Source organism: Canis lupus, chromosome 2 (assembly GCF_003254725.2).
Source record: "Canis lupus dingo isolate Sandy chromosome 2, ASM325472v2, whole genome shotgun sequence".
NCBI classification, from domain to species: domain Eukaryota; kingdom Metazoa; phylum Chordata; class Mammalia; order Carnivora; family Canidae; genus Canis; species Canis lupus.
Window position 1 is genome coordinate 27,995,791 of NC_064244.1, and position 27,041 is coordinate 28,022,831.

Here is a 27,041-nt window from a genome sequence, read left to right on the forward strand (position 1 = left end):
ATTGCTTCTCAGTAGAGACCTGTTTTAAAACAATTTTAAAATTCATGAAATGGAGTCCTGTTTGTACTTTGTTATGGAAGGAAATAATTTGTTAGTTAATGCAAAAAGACCCCGTGGGACAATTAAGCCAGTAAATACCAACTGAGTCTGAGTTCCTGTTGCAAGGTACAAACCTCTAGCAATTCAGGCACATTATTTCTGAAATGTACTAATAGGTCTATTAAAGGCAGTGAATTTTACTAATTAGAGTTTACAGTAGAAATATAAACAAGCTGTAATGAATGAGTTTGCTGGTGTACAGAGAGCAATTTCTTTTCCCTTTCCTACCCCCACTCCATAGACTCCATATTTAGATATAAAATGTACACATGTGATTATCTGTTGGGTTTGAGACTGTGTCCTTAATGAAAAGGGAAATAAACCTGTTGTTTGTTGTAGGATGTTTAAATATATAGCTCACATGAGAAGAAAGCAATAGATATAATCCCCCAGATTCATAATTGCTCCAGCCTCCTAAACTGCAGACGTAACTAAGAAATTGAGTGTTGGTGTGACCAAAACTGACAGAGGGTGTGTAAGTAAGTACCCAGGTGAGCCCACCATCCTGTGCCCACCAGAAGCAAGCTCTGCCCCCACCTGGGGTGCTCCGTCCAGGCACACAGCTTGGGCAGCTTTGCCCCCACCCAGCTCTGTGTTCTTCCAGACAGGAAACCCCTCCATTTCTACATGACCACAGAGCTGGGGATGTCAAAAAGGCAACTCTCACAGGTTGTAATTCTCAACTAAAACCTTACTTTTGGGGGGACAAGAAGCAGAAGTAAAAACTTCTAAGGGAGTTCACACTCTGAAGAGGACCCACAGTCGCTTCTAATACTAGTTAAGACTCAGCATGTCAAGGGTATAAGTAAAAATGATGGGAGGCACAAAGGTAGAGATTCAAAGGCAACATCTTGGTTAAATTTAGAACAGAATGATTTAGAGGTTTCAGCCTTGAATACCACTGAAATTAGTACATAATAGCTGAAAAAATGATTTTTTTTCTAGTTCTTGGATTGGCAAAGTACTTAAATATTTATATTCTTATATACGATATTTACTTCCTTTCCTCTTTACCAGTATAAATCATTTTTACAGCTAAATTTGATATAGCTATTTCATAAAGTATATGAATACAAAGATATTTAGATATTAGTGTCTCCCTACAGCAATTTCATATTTTTGTAAAAATATAGGAGAACCAACTATACTGTCCCACCAGCCAAGTAATGAAAGAGATTTGTGGGAACTGGAAAATCCAGTACTTTGTACACAAACATACAGAATTCTTTGCTAAAATGCTAGACTATTTTGAATTTTTGAAAGTACTTGAAAAAAGATAGTACTTGATATGTATTAAGTGATCTTATAAGAATATCATAAATACCATTTTTAAAGCACCAAAGAAAACAGCTAGCTATAGAACTTTGCCCATCTATCTACGAGTATCAGCATTGATTATTGTGTTCAGTTGTCAGAAAATCACAGCAAAGCAATACATAACTGTCACTCTCTTGTTTTTATGGTCTGGCGTATAGAACAGCATGCCACAGGTATATTTATGAACTGGAGTGTTGATAGATAAAAGTTATTGAATGGTATACCAAATACTTTCTTGTTAGGTAGAGGTTCTGCAGGACTATTCAATGAAGTGCTTCTTCCAGTGGCTCTAATGTCATTGTACTCTCAAACCCCAACTAAACTTAGTTTACTGACAGGATGGAAATATGCTCAGTGTTTTTACTGCTTTATTAACAAAATCAGTGGATGATAGAAGGTCACTCATAGAACTCACTCAAAAGACCACGAAGCCTTACTAAACACTCATTTTATGAATCAGTCCATTTGAGCTGACACCAACAGAGTTTGCAAGAACCTTAGCATGTTTCCTACTGCAGGAAACTGGCTAAGCAAGGCAATCTTCTATAAATTTCACTTTTCCAAGGAGTACTTGACAAAATGCTAGGTTTTTGCCACCTGCATACACAAAATGAGAAAGCTCAGTGATTGAACTGGGGACAATAACCCTACAGGTGGTCAGGCTCTACTCCTTTGTTTCTATTCTTTTCTAAAGTCGGAGATGTTCTTAAAGCAGGTCTGCTTGAGTTCAAAAAGAATAAGATGCGGGATCCCTGGGTGGCGCAGCGGTTTGGCGCCTGCCTTTGGCCCAGAGCGCGATCCTGGAGACCCGGGATCGAATCCCACATCAGGCCTCCCGGTGCATGGAGCCTGCTTCTCCCTCTGCCTATGTCTCTGCCTCTCTCTCTGTGACTATCATAAATAAATAAAAAATAAAAAAAAAAGAATAAGATGCATGATTCAGAAATAATATAGACCAATCAAAAAGTTATTCTTTTGCCACTCAGAGTCTGCTCAGAACAATGCTAAGGCACATTCTGTGGCCCCTAATCCATTGTGACATTCAGTCCTTTGCAGGATTAATTTAGCTGTTAAAGCAGTCACATTCTAGACCCTTGGGAAACAGAGGTATCTGCACTCAACCAATAGCCATGTTCTAGGAGCACAACCAGGAGGCCACTTAAATGAAAGGAAGCCATCTGACCACTATTGTAGAACCTTCTTTGGGGTGTCATGGTGGGCCTTAACACTGACATCCTTTGAGGAGGGTTCCAAGAGGAGGCTCATCTCTATTCTTCAATTTTACTTCAAATATGCACTGTTACTAGACAAAGACTCTTTGTAACATTTTTGCAAGCATCACATCCTCTTATATGTATTTTATCATCTGGGAAGCACTGCATGGATCTTCCATGCTCTAGTTGTTAATGTCATCTTTATTCCCAAAGGAAAACAATAAAATGTATGGTGAAAGTCAGGGGGTGTTGAGGCCACTAAAGGGGAGTTTAGTCAGTACTCCTCATTTCTCAGAGGTTGAGACTATGGTCCAGGGATGGTGTGATTTATTGATTGCATAACCAGTCAGTGACAGCACAGAGACAAGAATTTCTACCTCATGGATGCTGTACCAGGAGCTGCTGATAAAGTCTAAATCCAGGGCAGATTGGAGCTATTGGAGCTATTGGAGCTATTGGAGCACCCCATCCCCCAACACCCTTACCACCTTTAGTTCTCACTCCTCAAAAGAATTATGTGCATCAGTTAATGTCTTACTCAGCATTAAGGGAAGTCCACACTGTTGTATGTTGTTCACAAGCCCACGTCCCTCCTCACTAGCCTGCTTTGTGTTTTCTCTCAGCTCATGACCAGAACAGATAGGACAGCACTGGAGGAGACCTAGCTCTCTGCTTTCCTTTTTGTTTCAAGAGCCACCAGGACTGTGAGGGCCCCTTTCCTGAGAAGTATCTGCTATTGTTTCATTTTTGACATCATGTGAATTCTTCCTTTAAGACATAATGAAAATTAAGAAAGGTGGAATTCCTTCTATACATGTCCAGCACCATTTCTTGAAGAGTATCTTTAATATATTTTGCTCCTTTGTATTGCTTTTGCTGCTTTTTCAAAGATCAGTTGACTGTTTGTATAAGTCTCTTCTGTTCCATTGATCTGTTTGTTCTTTTGCCAATACCACACTGTGTTGATTATTGTAGCTTTATGGTAAGTCTTAAAGATGGGTGGTGTCAGTCCTTCAACTTTATTCCTCTCCTTCAATTTTTACTTATTTTTTTTATTTTTTTGCAATTCAAGGTCTTTTGCCTCTCTTTGTAGACTTTAAAATCAGTTTGTAGATATCCACTGGATAACTCACTGGGATTTTGTTTGGGATCTCACTAAATCTGTAGGTCAAGTTGGTAAGAACAGACATCTTGATAATATTTAATTCCTATTTATAAACATGGAATCTCTCTCCATTTATTTAGTTCTTCTGATCTGCTGAGGTTTTTTGAGTGGATTTTAAATTGTTTCATGTGACAACAGCTACCAATTAGCAAGCACATGCTGAGTGCTAACCCTGAGCCAGCTTTCTACATATATCATTTCATGTCTTACTCATGAAAACCCTATGAAGCAGGAACATTATTCCTCCATTTTGCAGATAAGAAGACGAAGCTTAGAAGATGTTAACCTCTTCAAGGTCACAAATAGAGGAAGCATGAACTCGGTTCTCAGTAAGGGCAAAGCCCCTGGTCTTGACCATTACCCTGAGTCTTGTCCTTCTGGGTTTATTTCTACCAGACCCAAAGTGGAGTCTTCAGTGGCAGAGTTTTCTTTTTGAGAGTGGTCCTGCAGGGTTCCAGGTCAAAGGCTGGTCACCTTCATTCAGCTCTGAGCACCCCTCTTACAGCCATTTATGAAAGTCTGAGTCTATTATATTTGTATTTTCTTTTTATGACTGGGACTTGGGATTCAACTTTTAAAAGGTTTATCCATCCTTCAAAATGGGATTCTTGAAACACAAACCCTAGGACTGCATGGTTTGTATGTGTATATATTTATTATGATTTCATCACAGAGCCATCTCATTGGGCTCAGAGTGGACCCAAAAGTTCCCTGGATGAGTAGATTCCTGAGACTTCCAAACCCTCTAGAAAAGGGCAGCACCATCTAGCAGTATAACAGGTTTCCTCCATCCTGCCCATCCTAATTGGACCTCTAGACATGGGCTGCCCTTTTCCCTGTAAGCAGCACATTTTAGCTGGTAGTCACCCAAATCAAGCACTCCAACTGAAGCAAAATGCCATCGTAAATAACCAAAGATGATCGATTGGCTTTTTTCAGTGCCCCTGGCTTAATATAAAGATGAGAATTAGAAGAGATTGTTATAAAGGATTTATTGTAGAGACATAAAATATTTTAGTAGGATTAAGTGTGGATCCAGGATGCTATAAATCTCCATTACTATTTAATTAATAATCATTGTGATACTGTGGTCATCTTGGAATGCTCAAGGGAGTAAACAGTGATTGTGCCTATGATATCTTAGACTTTTGCACTGCACAGATTCAGCACCCAATCCTTCACACCTAGGTGCAGAACTGATTTAAGCCTAAGAACAGGTGGGACTACTATGCCCAGGGTTGTGTAGAAGTTAGGGTTGGCCTTTTGCCTCTAGTCCTAACTGAAAATATATAAATTTTCAACTTTTATTTTTTTTAAAGATTTTTTTATTTATTTATGATAGAAAGAGAGAGAGAGAGAGAGAGGCAGAGTCACAGGCAGAGGGAGAGGCAGGCTCCATGCCGAGAGCCCGACACAGAACTCAATCCCAGGACTCCAGGATCACACCCTGGGCCAAAGGCAGGTGCTAAATTGCTGAGCCACCCAGGGATCCCCAATTTTCAACTTTTATAGGAACTTGTAAGCTTCCTAACTCTTAAGAGGATCCCTTCATCTGAGCACTATTATAAATGGTCTTACTTTAAGCTTTTATATCTTTCATTCTTTCCTGAGTACCTAGGCGATTCCACTACTGTGTGCATATAGGCCATCATAGTTTTATGTTGAAAGGTAGTTAGAAGCTGTCCAATGAGAGCTAAAGGAAAGATGTGCTATTGATAAAAACAGATATGTACAGATTAGACAAATGATTAATCTCAAGTTATGTGTGAAACAGCAATGTTAAGTTAGGACTTCTGTCAGCAGAGTATTTTGGCCTATCCATAAGAAAAAGGGACCCAACTAAAGATATACAGAACTAGTAAATTAGATCAGAGGTCAACCTTAGAAAAAGCAGGACAACACTTAGCCTTCACTTGAACCACTGAGGTAATAGCCACAATATTTGGTTTCCCAGTAGAAGTGGCAGGCAGTGTATGTCACTGTCAGACCAGAACACCATCACTTCGTATGCCCCAGGGCCTTGGTTAGTCTCACATCAAAACTCAAAGGTTAATTCTGTTAAAAAATCACCCAAGTGAGGCTTTTGGGTGCAAATTCATGCACTGACATGTTAAATGTCTTCACACTTTAAGGATGACTAATTCTGTGGTTCATGAGGGCTCTCAAAATCAAGATGCTCAAAATGTCATAAATGTACTTACTGAAGAAGTATTGTCTCACATAGTATGAGTACCTCAGGCTCATTGCAATTGTAGTCACTTCTGATGCTCTAAACACAACCTGAAGACCACTCAGCCTTGCTTTTGGTGGCTGTCATTCAAGGGGGCCAGCTCTAATAACAAGCATGGCGTCTTCTGTTAGGAGCAATGTGCTAGCTCATCAGCTGTGGATTGAAACAAGAAAAATCAGTACTGGAAAGAAATAAGACTATACTTAATTGTAAGGTTTCTGAAGGCAGGACTGTGTTTCATCATCTCTGGTGGATGAGGCAGGAATGCACGTCCCCACTCACTCCTCCCATAGTGCCACGCTCATAGAACATGTTCAGAACTAAGTTTTGAATACATGTTTCCAAGTCCTGCCCCCAATCGGAGCCCTGATTTATATTCTCTACCATCCTACACACTATCAATTTCAATAGGTATACAGTCAGCACCTATTAAGTGCCCAACATCATCCTATTGTTGGGTGGGCAAGTCCAATTGGACCCTTCCTCAGACTGCCCCATTTGCTGAATCATAGCATGAAAGTATCCCAAGAAATGTTACACATATGCCTCCCAGATGCCTCAAGCTTCTTGGTGTTCAGAAATGCTATAGATCAGCTAAATTATTTTTTTTAATTTTATCTAAATTCAATTTGCCAACATATAACACCCAGTGCTCATCCCCTCAAGTGCCCACCTCAGTGCCCTTGACCCAGTCATCCCATCCCCCCACTCTCCTCCCCTCTGTAACCCTTTGTTTGTTTCCCAGAGTTAGGAGTCTCTCATGGTTTGTCTTCCTCTCTAATTTTTCCCCAGTTTCCCTCCTCCCTTGTAGTCCCTTTCACTATTCCTTATATTCCACATATAAGTGAAACCATATATGATTGACTGACTTCACTTAGCATAATACCCTCCAGTTCCATCCACATCGAAGCACATGGTGGGTGTTCGTCCTTTCTGATGGCTGAGGAATATTCCATTGTATACATATACTACCTCTGCTATATCCATTCATCTGTCAAAGGACATTGTGGCTCCTTCCACAGCTTGGCTGTTGTAGACATTGCTGCTATAAACTTTGGGGTGCAGGTATCTCAGTCTTTCACCACATCAGTATCTTTGGGGTAAATTCCCAGTAGTGCAGTTGCTGGGTCATAGGGTAGCTCTATTTTTAAATTCTTGAGGAACTTCAACAGTTTTTCAGAGTGACTGCACCAGTTCACATTCCCACCAACAGTGCACATCCACATCCTCCCCTGTTTGTTACTTGTAGCCATTCTCATTGGTGTGAGGTGGTATTTCATTGGGGTTTTGGTTTGTATTTCCCTGATAGCAAGGGATGCGGAGCATTTTTTTCATGTGCTTGTTGGCCATGTGTAGGTCTTCTTTGGTGAATCTTCTGCCCATTTCATGACTAGGTTGTTTGTTTCTTGGGTGTTGAATTTGATAAGTTCTTTATAGATCTTGGATCCTAGCCCTTTATCTGATAGGTCATTTGTGAGTCTCTTCCCCCATTCTGTAGGTTGTCTTTTAGTTTTGTTGATTGTTTCCTTCACTGTGCAGAAGCTTTTTATCTTGATGAAGTCCCCATAGTTCATTTTGCTTTTGTTTCCCTTGACTTCATAGATGTGTCCTGCAAGAAGTTGCTGCAGCCAGATTCAAAAAGGGTGTTGCCTGTGTTGTCCTCTAGGATTTTGATGGATTCTTGTCTCACATTTAGATCTTTCAACCATTTTGAGTTTATTTTTGTGTACGGTGTAAGAGAATGGTCTGGTTTCATTCTTCTGCACGTGGCTGTCCAATTTTCCCAATACTATTTATTGAAGAGACTGTCCTTTTTTCAGTGGATAGTCTTTCCTGCTTTGTCAAAGATGAGTTGACCGTAGAATTGAGGGCCCATTTCGGGGTTCTCTATTCTGTTCCATTGATCTATGTGTCTGTTTTTGTGCCAGTACCACACTGTCTTGATGATCACAGCTTTGTAATACAGCTTGAAATCAGGCATTGTGATGCCCCCAGCTTTGGTTTTCTTTTTCAACATTCCCCCAGCTACTCAGGGTCTTTTCTGATTCCATACAAATCTTAAGATTATTTGTTCCAACTCTGAAGAAAGTCCATGGTATTTTGATAGGGATTGCATTAAATGTGTAAATTGCCCTGGGTAACATTGACATTTTCACAATATTAATTCTGCCAATCCATGAGCATGGAATGTTTTTCCATCTCTTTATGTCTTCCTCAATTTCTTTCATAAGTGTTCTGTAGTTTTTGGGGTACAGATACTTTCCCTCTTTGATTAGGTTTACTCCTAGATATCTTATGGTTTTGGGTACAACTGTAAATGGGATTGACTCCTTACTTTCTCTTTCTTCAGTCTCATTGTTGGTGTATAGAAATGCCACTGATTTCTGTGCATTGATTCTGTATCCTGCCACACTGCCGAATTGCTGAATGAGTTCTAGCAATCTTGGGGTGGAGTCTTTGGGGTTTTCTATATACAGTATCATGTCATCTGAGAAGAGGGAGAGTTTGACTTCTTTGCCAATTTGAATGCATTTTATTTTTTGTTGTTGTTACCCGATTGCTGAGGCTAGAACTTCTAGTGCTATGTTGAATGGCAGTGGTGAGAGTGGACATCCCTGTCATGTTCCTGACCTTCGGGGAAAGGCTCTCAGGTTTTCCCCACTGAGAATGATATTCACTGTGGGCTTTTCATAAATGGCTTTTATGATACTGAGGAATGTTCCCTCTATCCCTAAACTTTGAAGAGTTTTAATCAGGAATAGATGCTGTATTTTGTCAAATGCTTTCTCTGCATCTATTGAGAGGATCATATGGTTTTGCCTTTTCTTTATTGATGTGATCTATTACGTTGATTGTTTTACAAATGTTGAATCACCCTTGCATCTTGGGGATAAATCCCACTTGGTTGTGGTGAATAACCTCTTAATGTACTGTTGGATCCTATTGGCTAGTATCTTGGTGAGAATTTTTGTACCCATGTTCATCAGGGATATTGATCTGTAGCTAAATTATTTTGACAGATTTTTTATAAGTGATCTCAAGACAAAATTGGTTCCCCTGAAATAACCTAAATCCATTTAAAAAGTAGTCCTTGTTTTCTTTTTTAAAAAGCTGATTTGGAATTGTTTTGTTTTTTCCTAGGAAAACCTCTTTTTTGTGATGGAGTATCTCAATGGAGGAGACTTAATGTACCACATCCAAAGCTGCCACAAGTTTGATCTTTCCAGAGCAACGTAAGAGCCTTTTAAAGGGTTTGGGGTTTTTCCACTGTTCTTATCAAGTACTGAGTACCCATGATACCCACAGAATATTTCTCCCATGTGGCACTTTCCCAGGTCAGGGTAACCCTCTGGGGACATATCAAACAAGGTAACTATGTTCCCAATTTGTGAAGCTTAAACTAGAATGCATTTTGTTTCATTTCTTTGTGTTTTGAAATCAATGACTTAATTTCTTAAGAAACTGCCCCAATTCACCACACTTCTAAATAAACACAGAGGCAAATATTTGCCCTTTGAAAAGAAGTAGTCAAATGAAACACAGATCTTAAAAGGTGGTCATGGGGATGAAGCTTCAACTAAAGCTTTTAACTAAGGCTTTAACTAATGGGAAGCTCAATGTGAAGGCGTAAAGCATCTGGTTCCAGAGGCATGAGTATTAGGAAACCAGAAGAGGCTTTTACTCCTTGCGAATTACTCCTTCACCTTCTTTGGTGTCAAGTGAAATCGGGCAGGCTGCATTTAGCAGGTGTGAATTCAGCTGAGTCCCACAGAATCCCCTGCCACTCTTCCTCCTGTGGGCCTTGTTTCCTCAGTGATAAAACCACTGTGACATTCAGAAAAAAGAAAACTGTGCCACTAGGCCCACTTAAAAATATAGGTACATGCTAGCTTTCTTTGCCTGATGCTCAGTAATCTTCACTAGCCCCTAATGAGCACTTTGAGTTGTTTATGCTGAGCTGGGTTGAAAGATGGACTGGTCCTACCAGCTCCTACAGAAACTCTAACTGAAACGGCTTTTTGTCAAAGCCAGGGGCTAGCATACCACTAAGCTCATCACCTCCAGGAACCATAAGCAAAGTGCCCGGAGATATTTTAATGGGATTTCTGCAGCAGAGAAATCATCAGGCAGTTTTTGTGCTAAAGGATTCTCAGTCCGCCTTCCTCACTACCTCTGGAATGCCATCACAGACTCACTGTCTGCTGTGCCTTCAATGCCTCCCAGGTGTCTGTCATCACTGGATATGGAGAGCAGCATCTCACTCCTATCTTCCAATATCCTAGCCTCTGCCTTTGGGCTGCATTTCTTGCCCATAAACAACTCGGGTCTATGTGGAATGACTCTGAATGCAGGTCTAAGAGCTCTAAGCAGAATTTAAAATAAAAGGGAAAATTATTTTCCCTTAATACTTACACTATTACGTTTGATGTCCATGTGTGTTTTATTAGCAAAAAAATTAGTTTGAACATTAACTTTAATGTATAAAAATAAGCACTAGTACAGGTAAGACTAATTTAAGGTAACTTCTTTGTTTCAACCTCTCAGCGCTGGGACTGCACCAGTAGAATGGATGACGTCTCCCTTTTGTTAGGACTGAATAAAGTGACGTACAAAGTTGTGTGTACACACGTGGGACAGTACTTGACAGAAAACTCACTATACAAAATGGGGATTTTATTTTGTTCCATTAATGCATCCATACTCAACTTTGATTTTCCTTCCTTCAGGTTCTATGCTGCTGAAATCATTCTCGGTCTACAATTCCTTCATTCCAAAGGAATTGTGTACAGGTAAATTTTACTCTTTGGAAACACATACTGAGATATCTGGATTTCCCTATCCAGTTAATTTAGCCACTGTAGTGATGTGAAATGGTGAGTGTACTTTGGGGCAGGAAGTTCCATACCCATGGTGATGACAATCAAGTCAGAAACTCCAGTCTCAAAAGCAGTAAGGTTCTGATCTCATTTTGTTCTTTATTCTAATCCTGACAATTCTTCTCCCTCTCACTTCCACTTTTCTCCTCTCCTTCCATTGCCATGCTTTCTCTTTGGCATCTTATGGCTTTCTCTCTCTGCCTTTTTCATATTTCCTATTTTTGCTTGGGCCAACTAGAAATGCTTACTGAATGTTCTCCTCTTGGGTAAGGGAGGAGAACTCTCCCTTAAATACCCAAACACACCTCTGGAAACCTTCTTGCCTGTAGAAGTATATAGGAAGTCACATGTACCCTCTGTCATGAGTGTATACTCATCCAAACTGTCTCTATCCTATACCATCTTTTCACATCCTTCTTAGAGGAAAGCTATTTAATCTCCTTACCTCCTTTCTCAAAATAGAGTTGACATTTATTTAACATAGAAATCATCAAAAGCTTAGTTGTCTCATTTCTGACTCACTGAGGATAGAGAAAAAAGTAAAACTTTAAAATAAAATAAAATAAAATAAAATAAAATAAAATAAAATAATAAATAAATAAAATAAAATAAAATAAAATAAAATAAAATAAAATAAAAAGAGCTAGACAGGAGGCTGACCAAACAAGCACAGTGAGAAGGGCATGTTGAATCTGACCTAAATGGAAGATGCAAGAAAAAGGGGGGGGGGGCTCTAGGAGAGTGGGATTATGTGCTCTTCTGTGGCAAATGTTCATAACACTGACCCGGAGTCATCAATAAAGCTCAGTGGTAAGAGGGGATAAAAGATGGCATCAGAGGAAAACCCTAAACTCAACTCCTCCCATGGACACACAAATCTACTCCAGTACATAAAGGAGCAATTCCTCCTGAAGAACTGAGCACCAGCTGGACAGCTTCTCCTCAATAAAGGATAGAGGCACAGTAATGACGGAGCCCCATCCCCAACACTACCAACTGCAGGGGAGGGGAGATGGCACTGAGGAGGGCCATGTAGATTTGCCCAGCTGGAGGCACAGTGGTTTAAAGGGCAACTAGACTCTAAGTGAAGGAAACCCATTTACTAATCCTAAAATGTCCACCAAACAGTGGAAGAACTGCTGGAACTCTCTCTCCAAGGTCAACGGTGCTGGCACTGTTTAAGCTCTCCCTCCACCTTGATAGTGCAGATAGGAACAGGGTCCAGGCACTCTAGCCAGGCTGCTGTTTCCATAAGATCCAGGGTGCCAGTACCCAGCCTCATCCATCCCCCTAAGGCAGCCCTCCACCTGTGCCTGCCTCACCTCCAGCCATCGAGCTAAGGCAGCATAAATGCAAAGCACTCTAGGACACCCATAGTCATGCCCACTCCAGCTCCAGCCATCCCAGCAGGGCAAATTAATGCAAGTTGCCCTAGGACATACCAGCCTCTGTTCACTTTAGCTCCAGCCATCCTGCCAGGGCACCCCCTATATGCAGCATGCTGACCCATGCCCACACAACTCTAGCTACCCTATCAGGACCCTACCTATCAGTGTGGAGTGTCCCAGGAAACCCCAGGCTGCACCAACTTTAGCTCCAGCCATCCTGCCCTGATGGAATGCCCTAGTGCAGAATGCCCCAAGAACTCTTGGCCTGTACTTGCTTCAGCTCCAGCCATCCCTCCAAGAAGCTTTCTAGCCAGACCAACCCAGGCATACACAGTCCATACAGAGGACATTCCTACACAAAGTCACTCCTTCAAGACTAGGGGAGGTACCTTTTTCACCTAATTCATAGAAATAAACAAAAAGTCAAAATGAAGAGACAAAGGAATATGCTCCAAGCTAACAAAACAAAACTTCAGAAAAAGAACCAAACAAAGTAGAGATAGCAATCAGACAAAGAGTTCAAAATAATGGTCATAAAGATGCCACCAGACTTGAGAGAAAAGTGGATGGACTCAGTGAGACTTCAACAGACAGAAAATACAAAAAAGGAATCAAATAAGGAATGCAATAACAGAAATGACATATATACTAGGGGGAATCAATACCAGATTAGAAGATAAAGAAGAATAGATTAGCATCCAGAAAACAAAGTATAGAAAGCACTCAAAGCTGAACTACAAAAAGAAAATAGAGTCTTAAAAAATTAGCATAGGGGCACCTAGGTGGCACAGTCAGCTCAGGTCATGATCTTATGGGTTGTGAGAATTGAGCCCCATATTGGGCTCAGTGCTCAGGATGGAGTCTGCTTGAAGATTCTCTCCCTCTGCCCTTTCTCTCCTCCCCGCCCCCACCATAAATAGATAAATGAATTTATTTCATTTATTAAAATTTCATGCCAAATAAATTTATTTATTTATGTGTTTATTTATTTATTTTAAAAGATTAGCGTAGATTAAGGGACATCTGTGAAACCATCAAGTATACTAACATTTGTATTAGAAGAGAGGGAAGAAGAGAAAAGGGGGTGGAAAACTTAATTGAAGAAATAATATCTGAAAATTTCCCTAACCTAGGGAAGGAAACAGACATCAAGGTTCAGGAAGCATAGAGGGTCCAAAACAAGATGAACTCAAGAGGTCCACACCAAGAAATAAAATAATTAAAAATAATTGAAATGTAAGAAATTAAAGAGAATCTTTAAAAAGGTAAGAGAAAAGCAACTAGTTATGTATAAGTGAAACCCCATAAGGCTGTCAGCAGATACTTTGAAGGCAAGAAGGCATGATATATTCAAAGTGCTGCATGGAAGAAACCTGTGATTAACAAGGTTATCATTCAGAATTGAAGAAGACAAAGAATTTCACAGACAAAAGTTAAAAGAGTTCTTCCCCAGCAAACCAGCCTTATAAGAAATGGTAAAGAGACTTCTCTAAACAGAAAAGGCCTTGAAGAAAATTATGAAAGGAAAAAAAATCACTGGTAAAAGTAAACATATAGATCACTTTTAAACCTAGTATGAGGGTTAAAATGTAAAATCAATTATATCTACAAAAATTAATAGGTCACAGTATAAAAATGTACATAAAATAGAACATAATATAAAACATGGAGGGGAAGGACTAAGAATGTAGTGTGTTTGCTTTTAAGTGACTATCAACTTAATATAGACTGCTATATATCCAGGATGGTATTATATAAATGGAGTTACCATGAGACATATATATCTATAATAGATATACAAAAATTAAAGAGAAAGAAATCCAAGCATAACACTAAAGGAAGTCATCACAAGGGAGGAGAACAAGAGAAGAAGAAAGAAATAGAGAATTACAAAAAACAACCAGAAAGCAATTAACAAAATAGAAATAAGTACATACCTATCAAATTACTTTAAATGTAATCAGACTAAATGCTCTGGTCAAAAGACAGAGATGCCTGAATAAAGAACAAGACCCAGTTATATGCTGCCTACTTTTTGTCATACTAATCACAAAAAGAGAGAGGACCCAAATAAGTAATATCAGAAATGAAAGAGAAGTTACAACTGACACCACAGAAGTATATAGCATTATAAGAGACTACTACAAAAAAATTTCATGCCAACAAATTGGGACAACCTAGAAGAAATGGATAAATTTCTACAAATATACAGTCTTCCAAGACTGAGTCAAGAAGAAATAGAAAATCTGAACCGATTATGAATAACGAAATTGATTCAGTAATCAAAAAATCAAATTCAGCAATACTTTAAAAAGATCATTCACCATGATCAAATAGGATTTATTCTAGGGATGCAAGGATACATACCTGCTAATCAATATGATATGCCACATTAACAAAATGAAAAATAAAAATCATATGATCTTTTCAGTAGATGTAGTAAAAGCATTTGACTAAGATCAGGAAATCAGGAACAAGACAAGGATGTCCACTCATGCCACTGTTATTCAACATAGTACTAGAATCAGACAGGAAAAAGAAACATTTATATTGGCAAGAAAGAAGTAAAACTCATTATTTGCAGACGACATGATACTATATGTAAAAAAAAACCCTGAAGATCCCAGGAAAAAAACTATTAAAACTAACAAATGAATTCAATAAAGTTGCAGGATACAAAATTAATAATTAGTATATTAATATAGAATCTGTTGCATTTCTATATACTAATAATGAAGTATCAGAGAAATCAAGAAAATAATCCCATTTACAATTACATAAAAAAATACGTAGGAATAAATTTAACCAAGAACGTTAGAGATATGTACACTGAAAACTGTAATACACTGATGAAAGAAATTGAAGATGACAAATAAAAGGAAAGATATTTGGCGCCCATGGTTTGGAGCACACTGTTAAGATGTCCATACTACCCAAAGCAATCTGCAGAGTCAGTCAGTGTAATTCCTGCCAAAATTCCAATGTCATGTTTCACCAAACTAGAACAAAAAATTCTAAAATTTCTATGGAACCACAAAAGACCCCAAATGGCCAAAACATTCTTGAGACAGAAAAATAAAGCTGTATCAAACTGATTTCAAACTCTACTACAAAGCTATAGTAATCAAAACAATATGGTATTAAGACAAAAGCAGATACAAAGATCAGTGGACTAGGATAGAAGGTTCAGAAATAAATCCATGCATATATGGCCAACTAATTTATGACAAAGGAAGTAAAAACTTCAATAACTGGTGTTGGGAAAACTGGGCAGCTACATGCAAAAGAAGGAAAGTGGACCACTTTCTCACACCATACACAAAAAAATCAAAATGGATAAATCCTTGAATTTTAGACCAGAAGCCATAAGACTCCTAGAAGAAAACATAGAAAATAAGGCTCTTTGACATCAGACTTAATGGCGTTTTTTAAATCTGACTCCAAAGACAAGGGAAACAAAAGCAAAAAGAAACTGTTGGGACTATATCAAACTAAGAAGCTTTTTCACAGCAAGGAAACCATCAACAAAACAGAAAGGCAACCTACTGAATGGAAGAAGATATTTACAAATAATATATGCAATAAGAGATAATTGCAATGTGTGCAATAATATCAGAAATATATAAAAAACTCATACAATACCAAAAAATAATCTGATTAAAATGGGCAAAGTACATGAATATTCATTTTTATGAAGAACACATGGCCAAGAAACACAAAAGGTGCTCAACACCCCTAATCATCAAGGAAATACAAATCAAAACCACAATAAGGTATTACCTGACACCCATCAGAAGGTCTAAAATCAAAAAGACTATGGAAAAGAGGATGAAGGTTCCTAAAAGAATTAAAAATATAAATACCATATCACCCAGTATCACCACTTCTAGTATGTATCCAAAGAAAACAAAAACACGAATTTGAAAAGTCACATGCACCCATATGTTTACTGCAGCATTACTTACAGTAGCCAAGCTATCAAAGCAACAGGACTATCTATCAATAGATGAATTAATAAAAAAAGATATTCAATAAATATACAATGGAATATTACTCAAACATATAAAAGAATGAAATCTTGCCATTTACAAAATGTGAATCCAGAGGATATTATGCTAAGTATAAAAAGACAAATGCCATATGAATTCATTTATACGTGGAATCTAAAAAAACAACCAAACAAACCAGAAACAGACTCATAATCGAAACAGATTCTTTTTTTTTTTTTAATTCATTTGAGAGAGAGCACAAAAAGAGGGAGAGGAAGAAGCAGCCTCCTTGCTGAGCTGGGAGCCCAATATGGGGCTCAATCCCAGGACCTGGACCTCATGACCTGAGCAGAAGGCAGACGCTTAACTGCCCGAGCCACCCAGATGCCCCGGAAACAGATTCTTAAAACTGCTAGAAAACTGCTAGTTGCCAGAGGGGAGACTGGCAGGGAGGATCGGTGAAATAAATGGAGATTAAGAGGTACAAACTTCCAGTTATAAAGCAAATAAATCACAGAGATGAAAATTACAGCATGGGGAATATAGTCAACAGTCTTGCTAAAGTGTCGTATGGGGACAAGTGGTGACTACACTCAAGGTGAACATAGCATAGGGTATGGAATTGTTGAATGACTATGTTGTACACCTGAAAAATATAATATTCTCTGTCAACTATACTTCCACAAAAGAAAGGTTAAATGATGCTCCACACTGAGTGTTGAAGGTTGCAAACTGTGTAATATAACCCAGAAACATTCCATCAGAGATGGTCAATATTGAGATACTTACAGGGTAGGCTGCAAACACTTTGAAAAACCTCTCCATGGGACACCTGGGTGGCTCAGTGGTTGAGCATCTGCCTTTGGCTAAGGGCGTGATCCCAGATTCCCAGATTTGAGTTGTGCATCAGGTTCCTTGCACAGAGCCTGCTTCTCCTTCTGCCTGTGTGTCTGCCTCTCTCTGTCTCTCTCATGAATAAACAAATAAAATCTTTAAAAAAAAAAAAAACTCTCCATTCCTGGAGGGCATAGTCACAGGAGAGTTGCCCTATTTCAAGTCACAGAATAGTCTTAGGGGAGGTGTGCAAGTCATTCTTCTTAAGCAGTCTCTTTGGTAATCTTTGGATATAATGGGGCTGGTTTTGGGGGGTTTTTTGGGTTGTTTCTGGTCTCTGTACAAAAATAACATGAAAAAGTTGTTTTGTACAATTCCTTAATCTCCAGGAAAATTGAAAAATACCCATCAGAACATTGAAAACCCTGATCTGAATCTATGGGTTTTTTTCTCTTTACATCTGTAATGCCTGTAATATATACAAAATATACCAGCACTGAGGTCTCAGTAGCTTGTGTAGGTTGCATGGATTGGAGGGAGAGAGGAAAGAAGATTAGAAAGAGCAAGACATCTTAGAGCTGAAAGAAACCTCTTGAGAGAAAAGCCCACATGCCCCCGTACAGTCCACTTCTCCATAGCACAGTGCTTTTCTCTAACATTTCACCTTATAAATTGACATTCAGAACAAAAAGACCAATAGCATCCTTAACTGTCTTTACTGACACAAACTGTACCCACCTGAGGGCCCTTCCTATGTCCATGTATGAGAAATCATGAACCAATAAGACAGAATTTTATGCACCAAGACAGAATATTGGGTTTATTTAGTAGTGTATTCACTGAAGTTGTAGAGAGACCTTGAAAGATACCATCAAATAATTAAAGCTAAGAAGAGGTCATCATCTAGCAAGTACATGAGACTGAGACTGGCTTGCATTAAAAACCATTCAGCTCCCTATGTGTAACTTTACTGACCCAAACTGTCCATTTGGCAACTAAGTTAACAAGGGGATTCTATTAATTTCCTTCTTCTGACCACTTGGATTTATGAAGTCTGGGTTTGTTCATCAAAGAGGTATGTTAGTTTTAGAGCATTCCTATAGAATTACCACACAGTTGACAGCTTAAGCCAACAGAAGTTTATTCCCTCACAGTTCTAGAGCCCAGAGCTCTAAAACCAAGCTGATAGCAGGACCATCCTACTTCCCAAGGCTCTCAAGGAGAATGCTTCCTTGCCTGTTCTAGCATCTGGTGGCTCAGGCGCTCCTTGGCTTTGGGTGGCATCCTTCCTGTCTGCCTCTGTCTTCCCACAGCCTTCTCATTTCCCTGCACCTCTTCTGTCTTCATTGTATATCTCTTTGGAAGATACTTGGCCATCAAGATAATCCAAGATGATCTCATTCCAAGATCCTTAATTAAGGATATGAGCTTATCTTTTCAGGAGCCACCATTCAACCCCATATGGCTGGTGATGTAGATGGAATAGCCCTGGAATGTGTGGCCCTTTGTTAAGCATTGTGGCATGCACAAAAGCTACTGAAGTTCCAAGCCCTGGATGCCTAATGCAGGCACTTCCTGGGTTTTTATTTTATAATTTTTGGAGGTAAAGTATAAGTACATGAAACTACACTCAAAAAAAAAAAAAAAAAAGTCCAAGTGAGTAAGATTCTAATTAAAAGTGTCAACAGGAAGAAAAATGGTGTCCTCAGAATTAGGGGAGGGTTTGCCAAAAAAAAAAAAAAACTTATCAGAAAGGGGATTTTTTTTTTAGAGGAGCAGAGCCTTTGCAGATAGAAGACGTGATTCCAGAAAAGGCACAGAAACAGAAGTAAGGAGGTCAAGGAAGGAACACTAAACAAATGGGTCCAGTTTTATTGGAAAGGTTATGGCTAAAGAGTCCCAAGAACTGAGGCTGAGAGAAGTAGAGAAGCAGGTGCTAACATCATCATTTACCATCTGCCAGTGTTATAAAAATTGTGACATCTTAAAAGATGTCTCAGCCCTGGTTTGGGTTAAATGTAAAAATGAGGAGCTGGGAAATATGCAGACAAAGAAAGATAAGAGAATCTCCAATCTTAGAACTGAAATCCCTCTTAAGATGATATCTTATTAGTGATAGCACTGGCCCAACCCTTATATTTGAAGCCACTTACAAATGCTTTCACATGAATTACCTCATTTGAAGCTCACAAACGTACTGCGGGATAAGCAAGACAGGCATCATTATACCCATTTTCCAGATAAGTCATGGAGGCTCAGTGAGGAGGTAGCTTGGCTGAGCTGGTGTTCTGTAAGGTATATATGTGGAGTGAATAGCTGATGTACCTGTGAATGCTCTGGCCTTTGGGTTCTGTGGCATTTCCAGTTAGTCTTCCTCTGCCCTCATTCCTTTTCCTCATGGAGGTCTGGCTCTGCAGGGCAGACCTCTGGACCTTTCACATTCTAACTTAATCTCTCAAAACATCATTGATCTTTTCTCTCCCAATCCTTAACACTTGGTTCACCTTAGAGGGTGGAATGAAAATCAAACATGATGCTCATTTTCCTAGCCTGAGGCCCAGAGAACATTTATTTTTAGGATTGATTAAAATTCACCCGTGTAGTCACAGAAGACCCTGGATGTTAGCAAATTCAGTTCAATGAGAAAGACTAGGCAAGCTTGGTTTAAGAGGATGTAGAAGAGAAGGCCTGGGTTTGCATCCTGGCTCCCTAATTGTGTGAGCTGGAATAAATTATACAACCCTTAAGAGCCTTGCTTTCAGTCAAAAAAAAAATGTGAATACAAATAATAATTCCAGGTCAGAGGGCTGTTGTGAGAATAAAATGATGAAATGGATGTGAGAGCAAGAAAATCCAATACGAATATTAGACACAATATTCACTATCCTCAGGATTTACATATAGCACTGTAGCTGGATATCTGGCTCCCTATTTATGACCCCCAAATCATCCTTTAGCCAAATTTCTAGGAACATGTGTACATGGCTATAAATGATGCAATATGTTCCATGTAGCAGAAACCCAAAATGATGCCAACATTGCATAGAGTGTAGATTAGAAAATGAATCTGTAGTTTTGGCATAAGGAGTAACATAACCTATACTTGGATTTATTGGAATTCATAAATCACAATGAAAGTGTACTTAATTAAAATTAAGGAACAGAAAAAAATTAAGGAACAGGAAGGTAGAAGACCTAAGGAAAGACAGACATATTGGACAGATATATTTGTCCTGATAATAAAAGTGTGACAACATTTGAGTTAGGATGAGAGAGAAACAGAACCAGTATGGATATGAATGTGAGATACATATTCACGTGTCCCTCTGGAGATACTCTGGCTACCCAACCAGACAGGAACAGTCAGTGATGCCCTGGTTTATGGGGATTATGGACCAAGCTAGCCCAGATGGAAGATGTCAACTCTAGGGACATCTGGTAATAGTGTCACTCCACCAGAACACAGCTGCATTCCATGCTCATTCTCTGTAGCTAATTTACTCTAGCAGAAGGTGGAGAGAGCAATGGAAGGGAACAGTGACTCTGAACTTCATTGCAACTCCTAATTGCTGGTGTTGAGCCAGTCCCTGGTAGGTGACGATTCATTCAGCGAACATGTATTGAATGCTCCATATGTGCTACCCTCCTGCCCAAGGTGTCACATACAGTGGACAGCAAACAATACACATTTCCACCCTCATGAAGGGTTTAATGAGAAGCAAAGCAAACAGTGATGGGAACCTCAGGCTAATATGAATACTGAAGACCACTCAAACTTTTGCTTAAGCAAAATCTCAGCCTCCTTGAGAAACTATAACCGAGAGCACAGACCCATCAGAAACCAAGTAACTTCTCTCTCATCACTATCTCTCTTTGGGTTTACATAGGCTCTGTCTCTGCTCTTGGCCTAGCCACTTCACTTTTCTAACTGGTCATCCGTTCCTCAAGGGCATGCTGGAGGACATCCATCAGCAGCCCTTATCAGAAACCTAACGGAGACAGAGAGACCAATTAGTGCTGCCTTCTCACAGCCCCAACATCCCCCAAAAGAAAACCTGAATGATCCAGCTGAATCTAGTCACCTGAGGCGGAGGAGACAGGGCTACTTGCGAGGCCCTTTGGGAGCAGGATCTTTGAGAAGAAAATGCTAAGCAAATTCTCCAAGAGGAGGTACAGAAAAGAGTAAACCGACAGCTGTTCCTATTTTCTCCGAAGTCACCTTCACTAATAAGGAAGACCATGGTAGCCATCACTGCCACATGTCCTAAGCTTGGGTTTCAGAAAATTCAGAAATCCAAGGGCAGAGGACATAAAGGAAAAGAAACCTGGATGTTATATAACAAACTAGGATTCATAAGCTACCATCAACTAAAAAAAAGTTTAAAGCAATTGATGTCAAGTGTAGTACTTGGATGATCTTTAAAACATGAATTTCACTGGTAAGAGTGAGAAGAAATTGGCATAATGGCAATTTGTGTAGGAAAAGAAAAAGACACCTGGACTTTTTAGTTCATAGTAAGCTCACTACTAACCGCTACAGTAACCGAGTGTTAGGACCTAGCAGGGAAACCCCTAGGTTGCAGCAGGAAGGAGCAAGGGAGTCAGAACAGAAGCTATCAGTGCCACCCACGGTCATTGGCACAATTCGATTATATCTCTGGAGGATACTGGTTCCAGTCTCAGCACCAAATTTTAAGGAGAAAACTGATGAATTCAAGCTATTTGGAGGGCAGGGGCCAGAATGCTAAAGCATTGAACACCAGGCCATATGAGGAACAAAATTCTTGACCTCGGTGAAGGAAAGACAAGACAAAACTTGAAGTCACTTTCCAAATATTCAGAATATCATGTGTAATAATAGTGATCTAGTACAATCATAGGGAGGCATAATTTGTTTTTGTTTTTAATCTTATCAGTCACATTTACCTAAAAATGGAATGGGTAATCTACAAGGGTACTAGTTCTCTAAGTAAAGAGGAATTTATTGATATGGTTTCCAGCATCAGATGGATTCTGGTTCTAGAATTATTCTTAGTTAGGAGCAGTCTTCCTCCATCAGTCTTGGAATTAGGTGCAGTATAATTTATCCACAAAGAAACAGAAATACATGAAAAATCACATAAAATGAGTATATTTTTCAGGCCTTTCTTCCCTCTCCATAAAAGAAAGAAACTGAGGGGATCCCTGGGTGGTTCAGCAATTTAGCACCTACCTTCGACCCAGGGCATGATCCTGGAGTCCCAGGATGAAATCCCACATCGAGCTCCTTGCACGGAGCCTGCTTCTCCCTCTCTCTTTCTCTCTCGCTCACTCTCAAATGAATGAATGAATGAATGAATGAATGAATAAATAAATAAATAAATAAATAAATAAATAAATAAGATGATAGATAGATAAAATCTTTAAAAAAGAAAAAGAAAGAAAGAAACTGGGATAAAGAGTCCCAAGCCCATGTCTTGCCTATTGTTAGTATATTGAGCTGCACTTGGTCAGTCAGAAAGAGGAATCAGAAAACTTGAACCATTCCCCTGAAAAGTCAGTGCTACCCACACCGCTATCTTGTACACAAGTAGACAGGTGTACATGTTGTGTAGTATTAAATACGACCCTATGTCAGACCATCCCCAACTACAAACCCAGATGGCATTTCATCACTAGCTATTTCTTTACATCCCAATATAGTTTCTTGAAGCCACCTTAAAACTGAAAGATGCTACACTGGAGAGAAAACACATTTCCTGTCCCACCACCCATGCAGCCATCCATCCATAGCTCCAGAGATGCACCAAGCATTTCACTGGGCATGGGGGATGCAAAAGTCTGTCAGAGTCCAGCCTGAGAAAGCTGACCTGAGCCAAGTAGAGCCAGGTCAAGTCCCAATCACGAGACACTAGTCAAGGAAGAACCACCAAGGAGAAGGCAGTGAGCCCATGGACAGAGCCATAGATTGAAGAACAGGGTTGAAAGGGAAGAAGAGGAGCAGCAAATTATGTGCCCATGATCATCTTAGGCTGTGATGGGACAAGTGAATGCCCCTCATGTGGCAATTCTATTTTAACAAAATATGTATTTATTAAAGTGAGATTTTGCTTTGCTTTTGTTTTTCAGAGACCTGAAGCTAGATAACATCCTGTTAGACAAAGATGGACATATCAAAATAGCAGACTTTGGAATGTGCAAGGAGAACATGTTAGGAGATGCCAAGACAAACACTTTCTGCGGAACCCCTGACTACATTGCCCCAGAGGTAGGGATGTGTTGCCCGAATGGTGTGCACGGGCCCTTGCCCAGCCCCACATGTCCCAAGCCAAGCATCACTGCTCTTTCCTCTCCTGAAAAAAAAAAAATCCAAAGAATTTAAGTAGTTTGTTTCAGGATTTATATTTGTTTTTCTGAGTATTTCATAAATATGGCTGCACACAGGGCTATATTATTATTTGATGAGTGCTCAGCTGACTAGTTAGTCTAAGTCTTGAATGACTCAGCATATCCTCCATAGCCCTGGCTCCTCCTTACCACAGCCTTAAGCTGTATTCACTCCACTCAGACCAGCCGGAGGAAACAACAGTGAAGATCCAGGTGGTCACTGAACAGGCTCATACGTATCCACCTGAATAAGTCCAGTGATTTCACCTTGGGACCAGAAAAACCTAAACTCTGGTTTCTAAGCTCTCTCGTGTCATGTGACCAGATTGCTGAAGTCTGCTGACCCTCATCCCCTCTTCTGTAAAATGAGGAGGATATTTATGGTCAGTGACATTTTAAGAGTAAAATGGAAAAGCCAAAAAAAAAAAAATGGAAAAGCCTATAAAAGTTGTTTTGTTTTTTAAAAGATTTACTTATTCATTCATTTATTCATTCATGAGAGACACACAGAGAGAGGCAGAGACACAGGCAGAGGGAGAAGTAGGCTCACAAGGAGCCCAATGTGGGACTTGATCCCTGGACCTGGGATCAGGTCCTGAGCTGAAGGCAGACGCTGAACCACTGAGCCACCCAGGCATCCCGAAAGTGTTTTTTTTTTTTTTTTAAAAAAAAAAGGGTGAGGAGCTCATATTCTAAGCCCTTAGAAGAATGGAAGTTGCTCAGAAGGCATCCAGCAGTAGTACTCTATCCATGTGCCCCCTGGTAATGGAGTCCTCCCCAGCTGTCAACCCCAGGGAGGTTGGACATCCCCTACCACTTGAGCCTTCTCATAGCAAAACACTCATCTTCATTGCCTTTTTTATCTCAATCTCCCTGTGCTCCTGGTTGATTGCTCTAAAGTCAAGCTATTTACTTTTTAAGTTTTTATTTTGAAATTATAGATTAACAAGAAGTTGCACAAATAGTACAGAAATGTCATATGTGTGTGTGTGTATATATGTGTGTATGTGTATATATATGTATGTGTGTATATGTATATGTATACACACACACACACACACACACACACACACACACACACACCCCTTTTCTCTAGTTTCCCCCAATGGCTACATCTTCTCTAACTATGGTACAATACCAAAACCAGGGAATGGATATTGGTACAACGTATATATAGTTCTGTATCATTTTATCATATGTATAGATTAGTGTGATCTTATGCAATTTTATATTCAAGGAACAAGCATGGCGCTTGACACATTGCACTGCTAATAAAATATCTTTCAGAAGGATGAATGAATATCAATCAATGTGGAAAAAGGGGATGGTTGTTCGATAGTGATGGAATTCTGATTTCTTTGGTCAAAACTTAGCAAGTCTGTCATTGCTCGCATAATTGTGGCACCCTGAGTCTAAGAAATATGTTGGCTTTGTCCTGTGCTTATTTGGTATTTAATTTTGATTGAACTTCAACTTTCTTGTCTGCAAATTCCTTACACCAGAGCCTTTCCCTGGTTCTGATTCCTTCTGCATCTTCCAGAATATAGCGTCAGCAACCAACTTCTCTCTTTGCAACTTCAGTCTCTCTCATCTTCCAGCATGCTTGTCTTCACACTCTTCCGTTCTGGGCCCCCTTGTCTTCCTACTATAGATTTTCCATGAGAGATAGTACTTAGGACTATGGTTCTAACTCCAAACTCAATATGGCCAGCCCAAACTTCTTGCTGCAGCTATCACAGGCCATTCAAATATAACAGGTCTCAAACTCACTTTCTCTGTTGAACCTGCTCCGCCCCACCCCACCCTTCTCCTTTATCCCTGTTTTGGTAAATTACACACCTATTCATCTACTCACCTGGCTAGAAAGCTAGGAATAATCTGAGTTTTATCTTTCTTACCTTTCCCAAATCCAAACGCCAAAATGTAGCCCTCAGGGACGTCTATTCTTTCCCCTCCCCAGTCTTGTGACTGAATTAAGAATCTCCCTTGATTCCTTCTCAATCCTCAAAATGAATCCCTTTGATTTGACCTCCATTGATTCTCCAATTCCCTCACCAACTTCCCTGCTGCTACCCTACTCCAGGCCCTGAGCATCTCTTGCCTGGACGCCCTCTGCTCTCCAACACCATCCAACTTCAGGGCATTCTCTTTACATAGTTTTAAAGTTTTGTAAAAGATGCTCCCTCATCACTTAAAAGCATCCCCAGTCTACTTTTTATATGAATCACACATATTATTGCCAACCAGTATAGCCTATATGTTATAAAACATGCATAGAGAAGAATATAATCAGGTTGAACTAAAAATGAAATATACATTTTTTTTAAGATTTTACTTTTTAAATAATCTCTACACCCAACATGGAGCTCAAGTTCAGAATCCTGAGATCAAGAGCCAGCCAGGCACTCCAAAATAAAATTATCTTAAGTAACTAAATTTTATTGTTTATGAATAGTACATTTGTGATTCATTAAAATACTGAGATCAAAAAACTTCTTAAATTTTTAATTTAATGTTTTAGCACCCTGAGATTCAAAAGTCTGATTAGTTTTTTAATTCTTAGTTTCATTGGCCATCATACCTGGAAAAGATAGCTCATGAAGGCATAGTTTCACTTAGACTTCACAGTATATATTTTGGGCAAGTTTCATCATTGACAGTAGTGGTTGCAATTCAAATAATTCCATAATTCAAAACAATGTCTTTGATACATCTGACTTTTTTATTGTTTTAGCTTTCTTGTCTCAATGAATGGCACTGTTGGTGACAAAGAGCTGTACTGAGAGTCAGAGAGACCACTCTGCTACCATTTTCTTACATTCTATATCCTTGTATTCTTCAGCATGATCTTCAAGCCTCCCTCCAGACAAAGTTTTAAGGATTTGCCATTTTGCCAAAATGAATTTTGTTTAAAGAGAGCCCAGCAATCCACATAATTGGGCACACAACATAAACGACATGCCTCAGGATAATAAGTAATAGCAATGATGGTAACACACCTTACAATATGCTGAAAGCAAACATACAAATGCAACCACCCCCACACTCCCTCTGAGAGGGGCTTCCCATTTTCCTCTTTGGAGACCTCAGTTACTGTTTAAAATTCTAAATGAGGGCACCAGTGTCACTCATTTGGGGAAGGAAACAGGACAAAAGATGATGAGGCCATAAGAAGGCAGCAGAGGCTGTGAAGCAGAAAAAGGAGCCACTCCAGCCATTGTTTCTCTACCAGTTTCTTTAAAAAATATGGACAATGTGAGTATAGCCATGTTAGGTTGCGGTTTAATCTAGGAGACATTAAATATGAAAGGATCAGGTTTCAGAATATCACTTCAGCTCACTAAGAGATCTTAAATAAGACAGGTAACCACCCGAAGTCCAATCACTCCCTTTGTTATATAGGTATCACAGGACCTGCGCCTCAGGAGTTCTTATAAATAAAACACATAATTATGGCAAACACCTAATGCACGTCAGCATATATCTGCAGACTTTCTGTTGTGGCTGTGTGAGTCTGCTTTGTGCTTCATCCTCCCTACTTAAAACAAATTCTTCATTAACA

General features: G+C 39.4%; 1 protein-coding gene across 4 annotated transcripts in view; it reads left to right on the plus strand.

Annotated features, from left to right (window-relative positions):
- The window catches only part of PRKCQ (protein kinase C theta), a 173,834-nt gene that overhangs the window by 130,829 nt on the left and 15,964 nt on the right, over positions 1–27,041 (plus strand). For all 4 annotated transcript variants that reach the window (XM_025445106.3, XM_035713453.2, XM_049101181.1 and 1 more), the window contains 3 exons: positions 9,167–9,258; positions 10,753–10,815; positions 23,222–23,360. In XM_025445106.3, the coding sequence (XP_025300891.1) occupies positions 9,167–9,258; positions 10,753–10,815; positions 23,222–23,360 (294 nt within the window). The remainder of the gene's footprint in view (positions 1–9,166; positions 9,259–10,752; positions 10,816–23,221; positions 23,361–27,041) is intronic.